The 13,228-nt window shown below is 40.0% G+C and overlaps 1 protein-coding gene across 3 annotated transcripts in view; it reads left to right on the top strand.

Moving 5' to 3' along the window:
* spock1 (SPARC (osteonectin), cwcv and kazal like domains proteoglycan 1) overlaps nt 1-13,228 on the top strand; it is a 122,362-nt gene that overhangs the window by 84,356 nt on the left and 24,778 nt on the right. For all 3 annotated transcript variants that reach the window (XM_084353319.1, XM_084353318.1, XM_084353317.1), the window contains exon 5: nt 8,904-9,018. In XM_084353319.1, the coding sequence (XP_084209445.1) occupies nt 8,904-9,018 (115 nt within the window). The remainder of the gene's footprint in view (nt 1-8,903; nt 9,019-13,228) is intronic.

Genomic DNA, 13,228 nt, shown 5'->3' with positions numbered 1-13,228 from the left:
TGGTTGTTGAAGCACTTGTTTATTTAATTTCAAACTTGTTTATTTGCTATTAGAAACAGTAGCTTGGGAGAGAAAACAATGGCGAGCAATGGAGTACGGTGTCGATAAAGGAGCATACGCACCCTTACTCACAGATTACAAAAACACCCCTGTTGACCTATGTCCGGCTCAGCAGCAATTAATTCGAGGTCACCCTCTACTCTTTGACAGGGCTTGTTGGCAATGTGGCCTCTTCTATTGGACTCTGACTATCTTTATTATCCAATCACTGCACTCCATTCTGGCCTCTGTCCAGTATTAGAGGACACGGGGAGAGTATTTTATCTTGCCCCTCTTCTCTCTAGCTACTTTTTCCTGTCTCCTAAGGAACATTAAGAGTAACAAAGAGGCAGGAAAATTCTTGAGGAGACAAAAAGTGGATGAGCAGGGCAATTTGCTGTCAACTTTAATTGTAATAAAATTTTACAGCTTCCAGTACAATGTGCTTTTTCTGCCAGGAATCTACTTGGAAGCGTTGCAGCAATTAAATCGCTGGAAGATGTGTTGAGGGTTGGATCATCCAGTAACTTTTCAAAGGATGACTTAGTTTTTTATGCACACTGAGGACAATAAACGGCAGCACTTGACTCAATAAATGACAGTGCAATGATACAGCAACACTGACAAACCAATGCAGTTAACAGTGATTCAGTTACTGTAGACTGTTCTACATTTCCCCTGTGAAGGCATGGATCAAACCCATGACCTTGCGAGGAGTTGCAAAGTGTTGCACATTGAAATTTTACAGTATCCCATTGAGAGTATCTATTTTAACAAAGGGAGTTATCAAGCACCAAATGTGATTTAATGACCGTCTGCCATGACTACAATTACTTCAAATAATTACTTGTTTTTGTGGGGCGCTGGCATCCATGTCTTTCGAACTTTCAGTCTTGACTGCAGCTTTCCTCAGCAGTCAATGGGTTGTTGGACATGTAGTCAAATATATATAATAAAAAACCACATCTGGGTTGTTTGTGACAGTGGTCGGTGTGTATAAATCAATTAATATATGAATTTCACCACCTCACTATTGGATTTTAATCCGATTAGGAGGGCTATGATGCGATTATAAAATGATTATCGATGCATCTTGATGCAAAGTATCTGTATTTGACGACCTGACAATGAGACTCAAAAATCAACTATCTTTTTCAGAATCGCTTTAAAACTTTTTCCTACATAGTGTTTTGCTTTTATTATGTGCTTTTATTATTTATGTGTGAATGTCAGTAGATGGGTGGGGTAGAGCGAGGGCAGATTGTTCACTGGTTAAACGATTGTGGATGGTGTTGCTCTCTCAGACGCTTAAATAAAATAATAAAAGTAGAAAATGCAAAAATTGGTCGCCAAATATTAGGGTTGTCACGATACTAAAATTTTCAACTCGATACCGATACTCAGGAAAATATTCGATACTCGATACCATTTTCGATACCACAAGGATAAAAAAAAAGACCCCAAAATTTAAAAGAAATACTTTTATTAACGAGAAAAATCGATACTTTTGAAAATGAGTATCGTATCCGGATATAACATTTTAGTATCGATACTTTTTTGAATTTCGATACTTTTGACAACCCTACCAAATATACTTCAGCGAACGTTAATGTACCTAGATGGCCCAACAAAGTAAAGTCTATGTGTGGGGAAACACTGTGCATTTATAAACACAACGCACGTTTACATCTTTTACACTTCACCGTCCAGTTGATTCAGCCGTGAGGAAGATACAGCCCAGTCTTATAAAATTGTTAGAGGGGATCATAATGTCAAGACTTGGGGTTTGAATTTCCAATTATTGACTTTTCTGCATCCAGACATAATCTCCCCTCTAATCTACACAGAAATACTAAGCTGAATAAGAATGTGGCGCTTAATTTTCTAGTGCCACAGTATGCCCCTCGCTCTCCTCTGCATGGCTGTGTTTGCCCTGTGGCTCCCTGTGGGCTCTGAGCTGTGGATTTGAAGGGAGGGAGGTGATGGAAGTCAATATATGAACATACTTCTTCTACAGATGAAAATGGACGCACAATGTGCACAAGAGAGCACTGTAACTGTGGTAACAGCGAGGGCAGAATGGCGTAACTCACAGGGGAACAAAGCTTTGATTGCTGGGAAATCTGTGCGACGGTGAGGAGAGCTGGTGAATACAAGGAACATATAGTCCACATATCCCTTTACATGTGCACAGAGGGCTAATGGATCCCTCATAGAAAGATACGTACACACATTATTTTCACATGAGCTTGATGAAGATAACTTTGATCTTCATGTTCAGTCAGATGAAGCTTTTTTTTAAGATACAGCAAGTTTTGATTTCAGCAGGGAATATATTTTCTTTTATGTACTTGCTGTGCTCGCTGTGCATGAGCTACCAACCAAGAGGCATATTGATCCTCCCCCCCAGTATATAAAAGCAGATCTGACCAGATGGTAGCTCTGTTGATGCTGGGCTGACAGCAACAGCAGCGCTTTCAAACTAACACAGCAGTGAAATGTACAGCAGCAACGAGATGTCCAGATTTTGAAGTCAGATTGTAAACAGATTATAAGCTTTATCTCGCTAGGGTTAATATTAATGTTCAATTAAAAAAAAGTGATTACAGCTGAAGATACTGCATATAGATATAGACATGGGATCACTTTTACATCGCTGTTTGTACAAATGAAGCAATTTAAAGCAACTGTAACTGCCTTGAGCGAGATAGTTGATTGTTGAGTCCAGATCATCAAATACTGACACTTGACAGTTGGCGTCCAACCCAAACCGTCGAGTTTGACAATCTTGGGATAAGACTCAATAATCAACTATCTCTCTCCAGGAAGTAAAATTTTGTTGCTTCAAACAACTAATTTCTTTCCCAAATGGAGCACATCTTTAGGTCATGCAGAGAGCTGAGATTACACTTGCATTAGCTGATTGACATCAACTACAACAGCTGCTTGGCTACCTATAAGAGCTATTTCTTTGTGTTGATTGCTATTGTATTGAGTTGATGTAAATCTTTTTTCTTTTTTTTTTTGTCCTGAAATCGGGTGTTCTTTTTTCATTTATTGTGATTAATCAGATGAAGACCAGCTGTGATAGAAAGAAGGGGTGTGACTGAGTCTTGGTTTCTTAGGTAAACATGTAGGTAACGGGTCATACAGTAGGTACAGTACAGCCTTTGACCTCATGTTAGAGGTGTTTGATTTGTTGTTTTGTTTCAAGTGCGAATAAATCAGCTCATTGAGGACGACAGAATTAGTGGCTGCAGAGTTGTGATTTCAATTGTTCGTGATTTCAAGTCCTGTCAAGGTGGCACAAAGAGCAGGCCACAACACTGCAGCTGACCAGTAACGTCCAGTCATATTCATGCACTATCACTCTGTTATCACTGTTAACGCTGCTTGCTGCCACAGTGCCCCTCACCACCCCACCGTCCTCATAATGGCTCATTTACGCTGTGAAGACCAAAGCTGACAACCGTGAGAGAAACATGATGAAATCATAGGTCGTCAATCAAAAGCTGTGGTCCTGCAGCACCCTTTGAGAAAAGTCCACCAGCGGCCAATTTAGAGCCCTGGCAACCAAAGACCAAAGGCTGCATCAAAAACATCTGTCAGTGTCTGAAATTTAAAAAATCCCAAGATGTGTCAAGTCTCTGCTCGCAGCAGATACCAATCTATTAGAGTTAGACAGATCTAATATTAAACCCACTTGTGATGTGCAATTAACTCATGAGAGTCTCTATTGTTGAGTTTTTGGTATTGTTAAATTAAGACCTAATGTTAATGTAGGATACATTCTCCAAGCCAAATACTCATTGCTGCTCAGACTCTTTGAGAGCTTCATTAAAGAGTATTTCCCAAAAAATCTAACTATGTTACCATTTGCAATAACTGGTTTGATTGAAATAAACAGGCACAGGGTTGGTTTGTAATGTATTAGGCTACATGTAATTGGGATTACATAATCAGATTGCAAAACTAAAATCATCCTAGATTAGATTTGAAAACGTGCAATTAGACTATATTTTCATTGTCAAGGATTTCCTGATACATTTTTTACCAACATCGTTAAAATATGGCAATTGCAAAAGGATGCATCTTCCTGATAACCAATGCTCTTATAAGTGGAGGTTTCCAAGACAAGTGATCCACTTTGCGTTACAAGAGCAAAGTCCTCCATTTGGCCTTTGAATAAAAAAACAGCCACATCTCAGTACACCTTTAGTTTGTGCCAGTGCTGTGTATTTATTCACATTGAAAATTATTTGAAATGTTTATAGAGAAATAAGATTATTTGTGGAGCTCAGATTTGTGTGGCTGCATCCATTTTTTTTTAGCATACAATATTTTGAAGTAATCCAGTGGATCATGTTACCCATTACATAAATAACCATGCAATTTGTATTCAATAACTCACTGTATTTGAAAGTAATCGGACCAAAAACTGCACATTAATTTCGAGTTTTGACACCACAAAATAATGTTTTTATCCAAACACATCTTTGAAAATGACAACAAGCACTAAACTATGTCAGTTTCCGGCTTGGAGAACAGTAAATGTACCCGACCTAAAGGGTAACTCCACCGATTATAAGCATTAAAGTGCATTTACAGATATTGGGGAGCACGACAACATATGTGGAAAAAGTAGTATAAAGCCTTTGTGTCTCCAGAGGAAGCTGCATGTAATCTGATTAATTATCTCCAGTGATGTCATTTATTGGCTAAATGCATTGTGGGTAACGTAGGTGCCAGGTTTTGAAAAGCAGTCCACTGGTCTAGCTTTGCACTCCTATAAAACCACTGGACTCATTAGCAACTGTTTAAAAACAATACAGCAGAACGAGAGATATATTTTAATCCACACACCATTTCAAAACCTTTCTTTTCAAAAACCTGGTGCCTACATTACCTACAATGCTTCTTAGCCACTGAGAGACATCAATGGAGGCAATTTATCAGATTAAATGCAGCTTCCTCTGAGCCGCAGAAAGCTTTATGTCACTTTCTTCATATACTGTATGTAGCAGTACTCCCCAAGACCTGTAAACACACTTCAGTGTGTATAATTAGTAGAGTTAACCGTTACATTCAAACTGAGGGTATTTGTGTTCATTTGTTAATGATCGGTTTATGTCTTGTGCCCTCACCACCCCCAGCAACAGCTCCGCCAACTCCTCCATCTGTCTCACGCCTACAGACTGGTAACCCAGCACCCACGGGTCATCAGTCAGCCTTACATATGGCCGAGGACAATGGCTGGACAAATTAGTTGTAATGTCTGTGAGCAAAACTCTTGCTCTTGCTGAAACCATGCTGAAACCATAATTATAACTTTATATATTATAATTCTCCCCGTCTTTCCCTCCCTTATCAGCTACCTGTTTCAAAGCACTGCATCTTCACAGCTCCTCCATGAAGCAGTTCCTGTTCAGGAATCATAATACTTTCACTGCAGTTCACGCACACACATGCAGGCACGAATCATGTACATGTATTCATTTTGCAGCGTCTTATCAGCAGCAGACAACTGTGTTCATTTGCATAAATCAATAACATTTTCAAGGTAAAAAGGTGGTTAAGAGTGTGAAAAGGAGTTTTTACTTGGCACTTTGGAATGAATGAAGGCATGTCAAGTTTTATTGCTCACGCATATTGACTTATTCATACACGCGGATGAGAATAAAGTCATACTTAAGATTAGAAAGAAGAGAGGGGGATAAAAGGAGACGAGAGACTCGCATTGAGGAAAGTGAAAGAGAGGTGGCGAGAGTGTGCTGCAGTGCTCCTGCATTACAATTGATTGGCTGGTTTAACCGCCAGTGCTGCTCACTCAAGCTTTAAATAGATGGATAAGACTCTCTTTTACCCTACACTCTTCCATTCGCTTCTCCTCCCTGCCTCCATCCACCTCTTCATCTCTTTCCTTTCCTTTCCTTTCCTTTCATCTCCTCTCTCCTCCTCTCTTCCTTTATATGCCATAAATATTCGAATCATGTCAGTTTAAAACGATTTCACATTCACAGCATTATTGTCCCTCCAAATTAACTTTTTTTTTTTTTGCTGTTTATGAAAAAGTTTTATCTGTGTAATCATCTATATGTGACGCTCTGTGTATCAGTGCGTGTACAGTATGTGGATAAACTTGCTCATTCGCATGTGTGTGTCTGATTTCCAATTTGTCTGAGAGTGGAGGTCACGCACTAATCCTAAATTGCCCTCCAATCCTCTGTTAACCAGATACGAGCCTCCTTTTTTCCACCCGATCCTTCCTCTCTCTCGCTCTCTCACCCCTCTCCCTTCATCTTTCATTTCCTCGCAGTGATAAAGTCATTTTGCAGCGAAGTGAAATAAGATGGGTTTCCTCCAGCACTGATAGATGGAGGTGAGGACAGGCCCAAATAAGCAGGCGATGGAAACACACAGCAGAGCAGACAGCTATCAGGAGGAAGGTTGACATATCGTCGCTCTGCATTCTGGGGAATATCAGAGGGCATGCAGGCTGGTTAATGTGTTTTTGTATCTGTGTATGTGTTTTACAGATTGTAAGGAAACGAGTGTGTTGCTCAGTTATGACAGATGTGTGCAGCGTACTATGAATCTCTTCCCTTGAGACTATCTAAGCTTCACCATCTTTATTGTGTGTTCCTTCTTATACCTCAATGATAAAGAAAGCTCTCCCACATCCTCTAACAGCTCCAGATATGTTCAGAGTTATGTTAAGAGATGATATGTATTTATTTATTCCTATAGATGGTTGTTGAGATTGCAGCGTTACTGAGACAAGAAAACCACCGGCCTTTGTATGTGACTCTCTGGCTGATTTAACGCTGAGAAACACACATGTCAACAACAGAGCAGTGTGTGATCAGGTCAGAAACTAGTTGATGTTCTCAGCAGATGCCAGCTGTGGCTCAAACACAACCCATTAGGCCTCTAATGGAGACAAGGCCACTCTCATTTTTATGATGTTAGCAGCCACATGCTAATGACTTGTACATAGCGCTTTGATCTATACACTCTGTGTTCAGTCTTAATTAACTTGGGATTTGAAATCATTTTTGCTCGGTTCTCCATGGTGACTGCATGTGGTCTCTGTCTGTGGTTTAAAGCGACTTTGTTTTTGATCTCATTTTATCAGCTTTTTTATTTTTTGTTGCTTTTGTTCTTTGTTAGGCCTTTTATCTTTCTTGAATACAAATCCAGTACAGCTTTTGTGATTGAAAGGGTCACCATGACCACCACTTCACTGCCTGATGTTGACATGTCTCTCACTTCACTTGAACTAATGAGAGTAACTGGTTCAGGAACAGGGCCGCACTTCAACCAGACCTCTAATCGCCTGTGAAGCCTACTTCTACCTGGTTAATCCTTCCTGTCCTGTTCGTCTAAATTTTTCTCAACAACAGACCACACTTTGTTCTTTATTGCACCGTTGCAGCAACCTAGAAAGTTGGACAAGATTAACCTTGAAGTTAATGCAAAGATTAGGGTAATCAACAACTTTTTAGCTTACAGTTTCTAGCACAACAGGTGACGCCCCCCCATGCAAGCCAATGAGAACACGCATCAGGCGCACAGGATTGTGTGAACATGAGGCACTGCTTGCAGGTGAAATATGAATAAAGTTATATGGAAGTCTCCAACAACATCCGCTTAACTTTCCAACAGAACTTCTGGCTCTCTGTGGTTTACTTACCTCAGCCTTTTAAACACCTCCACTCAAACCCATGAGTCTAGATTGATCTCAGGCTTCCATTATTCCATCTGCAAGGGCCAAGAATCCCGTTCGCCATAGGCATAGCTTGAAAGCCGGCTTCAAATCTCTCCTCATCCACCACCTCCCTCATGCACAGTACCCAACAATGCACTCTTCGCATCAGCCATCTTTATATCCACAATCTGAACCAAGCTTAAGAGACAGTGGCCGGTCTCCAGTGCACTCTTAAAGGGAAGGACAGTCTCTTCAACTACATTGACAATCTCTGTCTCGCCCTACGTCACCACTGCTCACCTCAAGACCCACTGTTTCTTACCCAAACAGAGAAGATTGGCCACGTTGCTGGTTTCACATGCATTTTAAGTCCCCCTCCACATTTCTGCCATATTATCAGCCATTCCTTCCACATTGGTGAAGCTTGCACAGCAGCCAGACTGGGCATCTGAGATTAAAGCTGAGATCTACAGTGTAAATGGATGTAAATGGAAAATTTCTTCAGTTCACGTTCATCACTCCATTCATCCATCCTTAACATCCAATGCTTCCTCTTTTTTTTTTATAACCGTTAAACTCACATTGTACTGGTGTCAGCCTTGCTAGTGAGAAAGCTCATCTCTCCCTTTTACTGCCACTGTGTCTTTTTCACCTCCTCCGCCTCTTGTTTTTCCCTCTTTACTTCTGTCTGTAAAATAAAAGTGGGTTTGTGCTGTTAGCCTTGTGTGAAATGACACAATGCTCAGAGTCAATGAGCTGCTTTGATCTTTTGTCACCCTGGACTACAGCCAGCTGTGCCTGGCTGCCACGGCTATAATGTCACTGAGGAGATTGATTTGGAGGAAGATGGGGTCGACGCTCGGAGAGAATAGTCCTCATTAAGCAGCTCACACTGCGGAAAACTCAACGTTTACTTCATACCTTTTACCATTCTTCTTCTCCGTCTTTCTCTCCAACTCATTATTTTTCTGCCTGCTTCAGTTAGTAGAACGTACGAATCTGCCAGGTGAAAAACCAAAAGAACAGCTTGATGTTTTGCTGCATCAACTTTCAAATTCGGCACTACAGTATGCTGATTCTTCTGCTATGTGTGTTGCCACTTACTTATTTTGTGCTGCTCAGAGATGAAGTTTAACCCTGACATCTCTCCCTGTAGGTCCGGATGCTACCAAGGACCCCTGTCTGAAGGTTCGCTGCCCTCCTCACAAGGTGTGTGTCAGCCATGACTACCAAACAGCCATCTGCACCAATCGGAAGCAGCCAACTCACAGGTGAGAATCAGTCATCTGACATTTTACTTACCCCTGGTTTTGTTAACATTGACTTTACTGAGAGGGCAGCTGCTGCTCAGCATGTAGAGCAGCCCACATGGTTATTGCTTGGATCCATAGCTCCTCCTGTCCACATGTCAAAGAGTTCCCTGGCAAACACTGAACCCCAAAGCACTTGATGATCGGGCCAGCTTCTTGCATGGTAGCTTGCTGCCATTGGTGTGTGTGTGTGTGTGTGTGTGTGTGTGTGTGTGTGTGTGTGTGTGTGTGTGTGTGTGTGTGTGTGTGTGTGTGTGTGTGTGTGTGTGTGTGTGTGTGTGTGAAAGCCAAATTGTAAAGCCTTTTGGGGAAAAAGTGATATATGAAGGCAGCCGTTTACCACTTTGCTTTCTTATTGTTTTGGGTCTCCCAGATCCCACCGCTGTTTGTGTGTAATTAATGTTAATGAATCAACCGATTTTATAACTTCAAAAAAAATGTTTTGTATTACACTGGCCTCATTAAAACCCAATAGGTAGAAGAGTATTGAAGTAGTAACTCTTCTATTTGACACAAACTGCACTGTTGAAAAAGTGAGCAAATATAGAACTAGAATGGCCCCTTTAATTCAATCAAGCCTGATCCAATATCCTATTTGTTACCACATATCATCTGAGAGAAGACTACGCTCCATGCAAACTTATTTAAATCCACTAAATCCAGATTTTATTATGTTCTTCATAAAGATCCTTGCATTATTCCCTGAGAAATGAACGAAAAAGTTGAGAAACGCCCAATCTCGCAATGTTGAAGTAAGTCGGAAAAACCTGATCCGTCCCTTTTCTGGATCTGCACCAAATGTTAATGTGGAAAAAAACAACCAACCAACAGAAGCATAACCTCCATGGTATAGGTAAATAATCTGTGTTGTGTGCATGTGATCTCTTTTAGACCGCTAATGAAATAAAACTCCAGCTACATAAAGTCAGCACTGAGTGAGAAGTACTGTCAGCACCTACCATTGATATAGCAAAAACTGCATGATCCAATGTATTTAACCATATTTCACCACTGAGGTCTCTGAGAACACAAACAGCAGTAATCCTAGATGTCATCCCTTTAAGATCATGTTCATAAGCAGTTATCATAAAAATAGGAAAATAAGTCATGAAGCATCAGGACAATGAAATCATAAAGTCTGTTTTTTGAGCTGTTAAAGAGGGCCCCAAACACAACATAAGCATTGATTCAGGTTAAGTGTTAGAACAATGAATGAGTTGTTGCTGCTTTAACACAGGACTTTGTCTCTCCTTAAATATGGAATTATTATCAACTTGGAGTCAACTCCTGTAACTCAAAGTAACTATGCAAAGTTGATTTTAGTACCTTAAAAGACTCTCAGGACACGTTAGATAAATCACACCCAGCAGAAACATGCAACAAACTTGTACTCTGTGTTTAAGAATGCAATCTGCTTCAGTGACACAGACACACAGACACATATTCTCAACGCCAAGTCTTTTCAATGAAACTATCTCTTTGCTCTTTGGACTCTGTCAGGATCCAATTTGTTTGTGTTGTCAACCTTGTTACGTTGCCAATTTGAAGGTTTTTCAATTTTTCAGTTCAAGAAGCATTTCCCCCCAAAAGACATCTGAATGTTTTTTTGTCTGTCTTGGGTTTAATTGATTTCCTCAAGTCATTAGTTTCCAAGATACTTGGTTTTAACACTTTTCTTTGTATTGCATTAATTTCACGTCCTATTTGTTGCTTAATTTGTCAAGCTATTCACCTGAAATTTGTATTTCCCGAACAGCGTCACTCCCTGAAGCTTTGGACCATGATATTATTTGATCTACAAGTTAAATTAGTTGCAGTAATTAGCATAACACTGATTCAGGGTCCTCTCAGAGGGCAAATCTAAACTTTGTTGCTCTCCAGACAAAAAAGTTAAAGCAGCTACAAAAAAAACTAATCTGTTGTTGATTCTGGCGGTCCCTGTGGACAAAAGCAGTATGAGCAGCACCGCCTCCTGTCCCAAAGATCTCTATCTGCATTTGTTTTGGAAGCAAGTGAAGGAAACACAACTTTTATTTCATACTATCCTATAAATTAAACACAGCTGTTTGCATGAGGGCATGTATCTTTTTTTGGCGATGTAAGATAAATACATGTAATATGAGAATGAACTCCTCACTGCTATACCAAAATAGCCTTTTTAACGATGCCCTGTACACACTCTTGTATCACTGTTGTGTTTCCTAAAATCCACAAACTATTTGATTTTGTCAGCACACTAACGTCTCAGGCAAAATGTTTTACCTCCTCTTGTTGAAACTGATGCAAGTGGTTTTATACTTCTTGACTTCCCTTATTGGGCGATTATGTTTTGGCTGCAGGCTTGTACATCTACATTAGCAGCAAGCTATAATACATAAACAACATTATGGAGGCTTGCACTGTTAATTTGTGAACACCTCTTTCCTGCTGCGAGGGGGCTGCGATGCTGTCAATTCAGAGTCTTTCCAGATTAGTGCAACATGGAGGCTCTCAGCAGGGGTGAAGCACAGTGGTATATGAAGGAGAGAGAGCGAAGAGAGAGAGAGATCAGTTTCTTGTTTCTGTTCAAGATTCATATATCTAAAGATCATCTGTCCACTCTTCTCTCTGTAGCTGTCTCTCTCACTAAATATTTGTCATCCATGCACTAATTTCCCAAGCCAAGTAAACCCCCGCCCTTCAAATCACACTTATAACTTCAGCACATACTTCACTGCATTTATGCAAAGATTACTTGATAGGAGAGGAAGAGAAGTACGGGATTGGGGAGATGAAGGGAAACGTCTCAAACATCAACCTGCAAGTTTAATCGTTACCTTAATCTCACTTTATCTGGCAGCACTGTTTTATTTATCAGTGCAGTGAGCATATCTAATCTGCCGTGACAATGATTGTGGCTCTGTCGGAGAGTGTGACACTTTTAAAGAACAAAGGAAGCGGCTGACACGCTGCCTAGGATTTGAGTCTTGTATTTTAACAGAGTGTAGATCTCTACCAAGGGACCGAACAGTGAACTCTTCCTTAATGTGATGTTCGAAACTGTTTTACTTTAGTCTTATACAAAGCTTTAAGGCTAATTCAGGGCCTGGTTTGCCAGAGATATTTTAAACTGGTCTGTAGTGTCGCGTCAGTCTTAATTTTGCTCTTAAATTAGCCTAATGCAAGTAATACAGTTTCATAAAAATAAAGCCTGATCCTTAATAATTAGTATTTTTTTTCATAATCAAGTCAGTCAATTAAGGGATATTTGCACCCTAGTACCATTTTGCATCATAAGACAATAGGCATTCGTATGGAAGCTCATTTTAGCCAGTTCAAGATTTAAAAAAGATGAAAACTAAGCTTGATGAAAAAAATATCCCATAAATGTAAAATATTCCACTGATAAGTCATAATCATGACTTGAAATGTAATCATTATGATGTAAAAAGTCGTAATTATTGGTTTACAAAAAGTCAACATTCATCTAAAAATGATGATTTACCATGGGAACTTTATTTTTCATCCAGGCTTAGTTTTCATCAATTTATTTTCCTTAACTGGCAGAAATGGGCTGCCATATGTTTGCTTTTGGCCCACGGCCCACCATTAAATTTCAGTTTTGGCCTTCTAACGGAAAAGGTTTGGGCTGTTTTAGAGCACAGATGTGAAAGACGTATGGCTGTCCACCTCTTCACTTCAGTAGTTGATGTTCACTTTGCATCATTTATTGTTGTCCCGAATGTTTCTCTGTAAAGAGTATGACTGGCTCTAATTGCGTCTCTGCTCGACGGATCAGAAGGCAGCAGTGGTTTCATTGAGAGCACTTAGATAGAAAATCGCTGCAAGATTCGGATCAAACTTAATTACACCCGTTATGGAAAAGGCCTCTGCGGACCAATCAGGATTCACTCTGCTTCAGTTGACCCTGACAACCACAAACACTTTTCTGCTGTGTAGAGAACTGATTCTGCTAGTTTGGATAACAATCCCACCTGGAAGGTTATTACAGCTCTTCAATTTTCTCTCATACATAAATTTATGAGAGTAATAGCTATATATAGTTTAGAGAGGAGTTGGTTTCAAGAGCTGTAGATATCATTGTTTGTTTCGTGTTTTCATGTATGTGCAAGAGACTTTGTTTCACTGAGTAATTTCCCAATTTTGATTAATAAATATCAAGAATTAATCA

This window comes from Pagrus pagrus (genome assembly GCF_965226575.1).
Source record: "Pagrus pagrus genome assembly, chromosome: 5".
NCBI classification, from domain to species: Eukaryota; Metazoa; Chordata; class Actinopteri; order Spariformes; family Sparidae; genus Pagrus; species Pagrus pagrus.
Note: the sequence above shows the minus strand (reverse complement) of the source record. Positions and strands in the feature narration are given on the sequence as shown.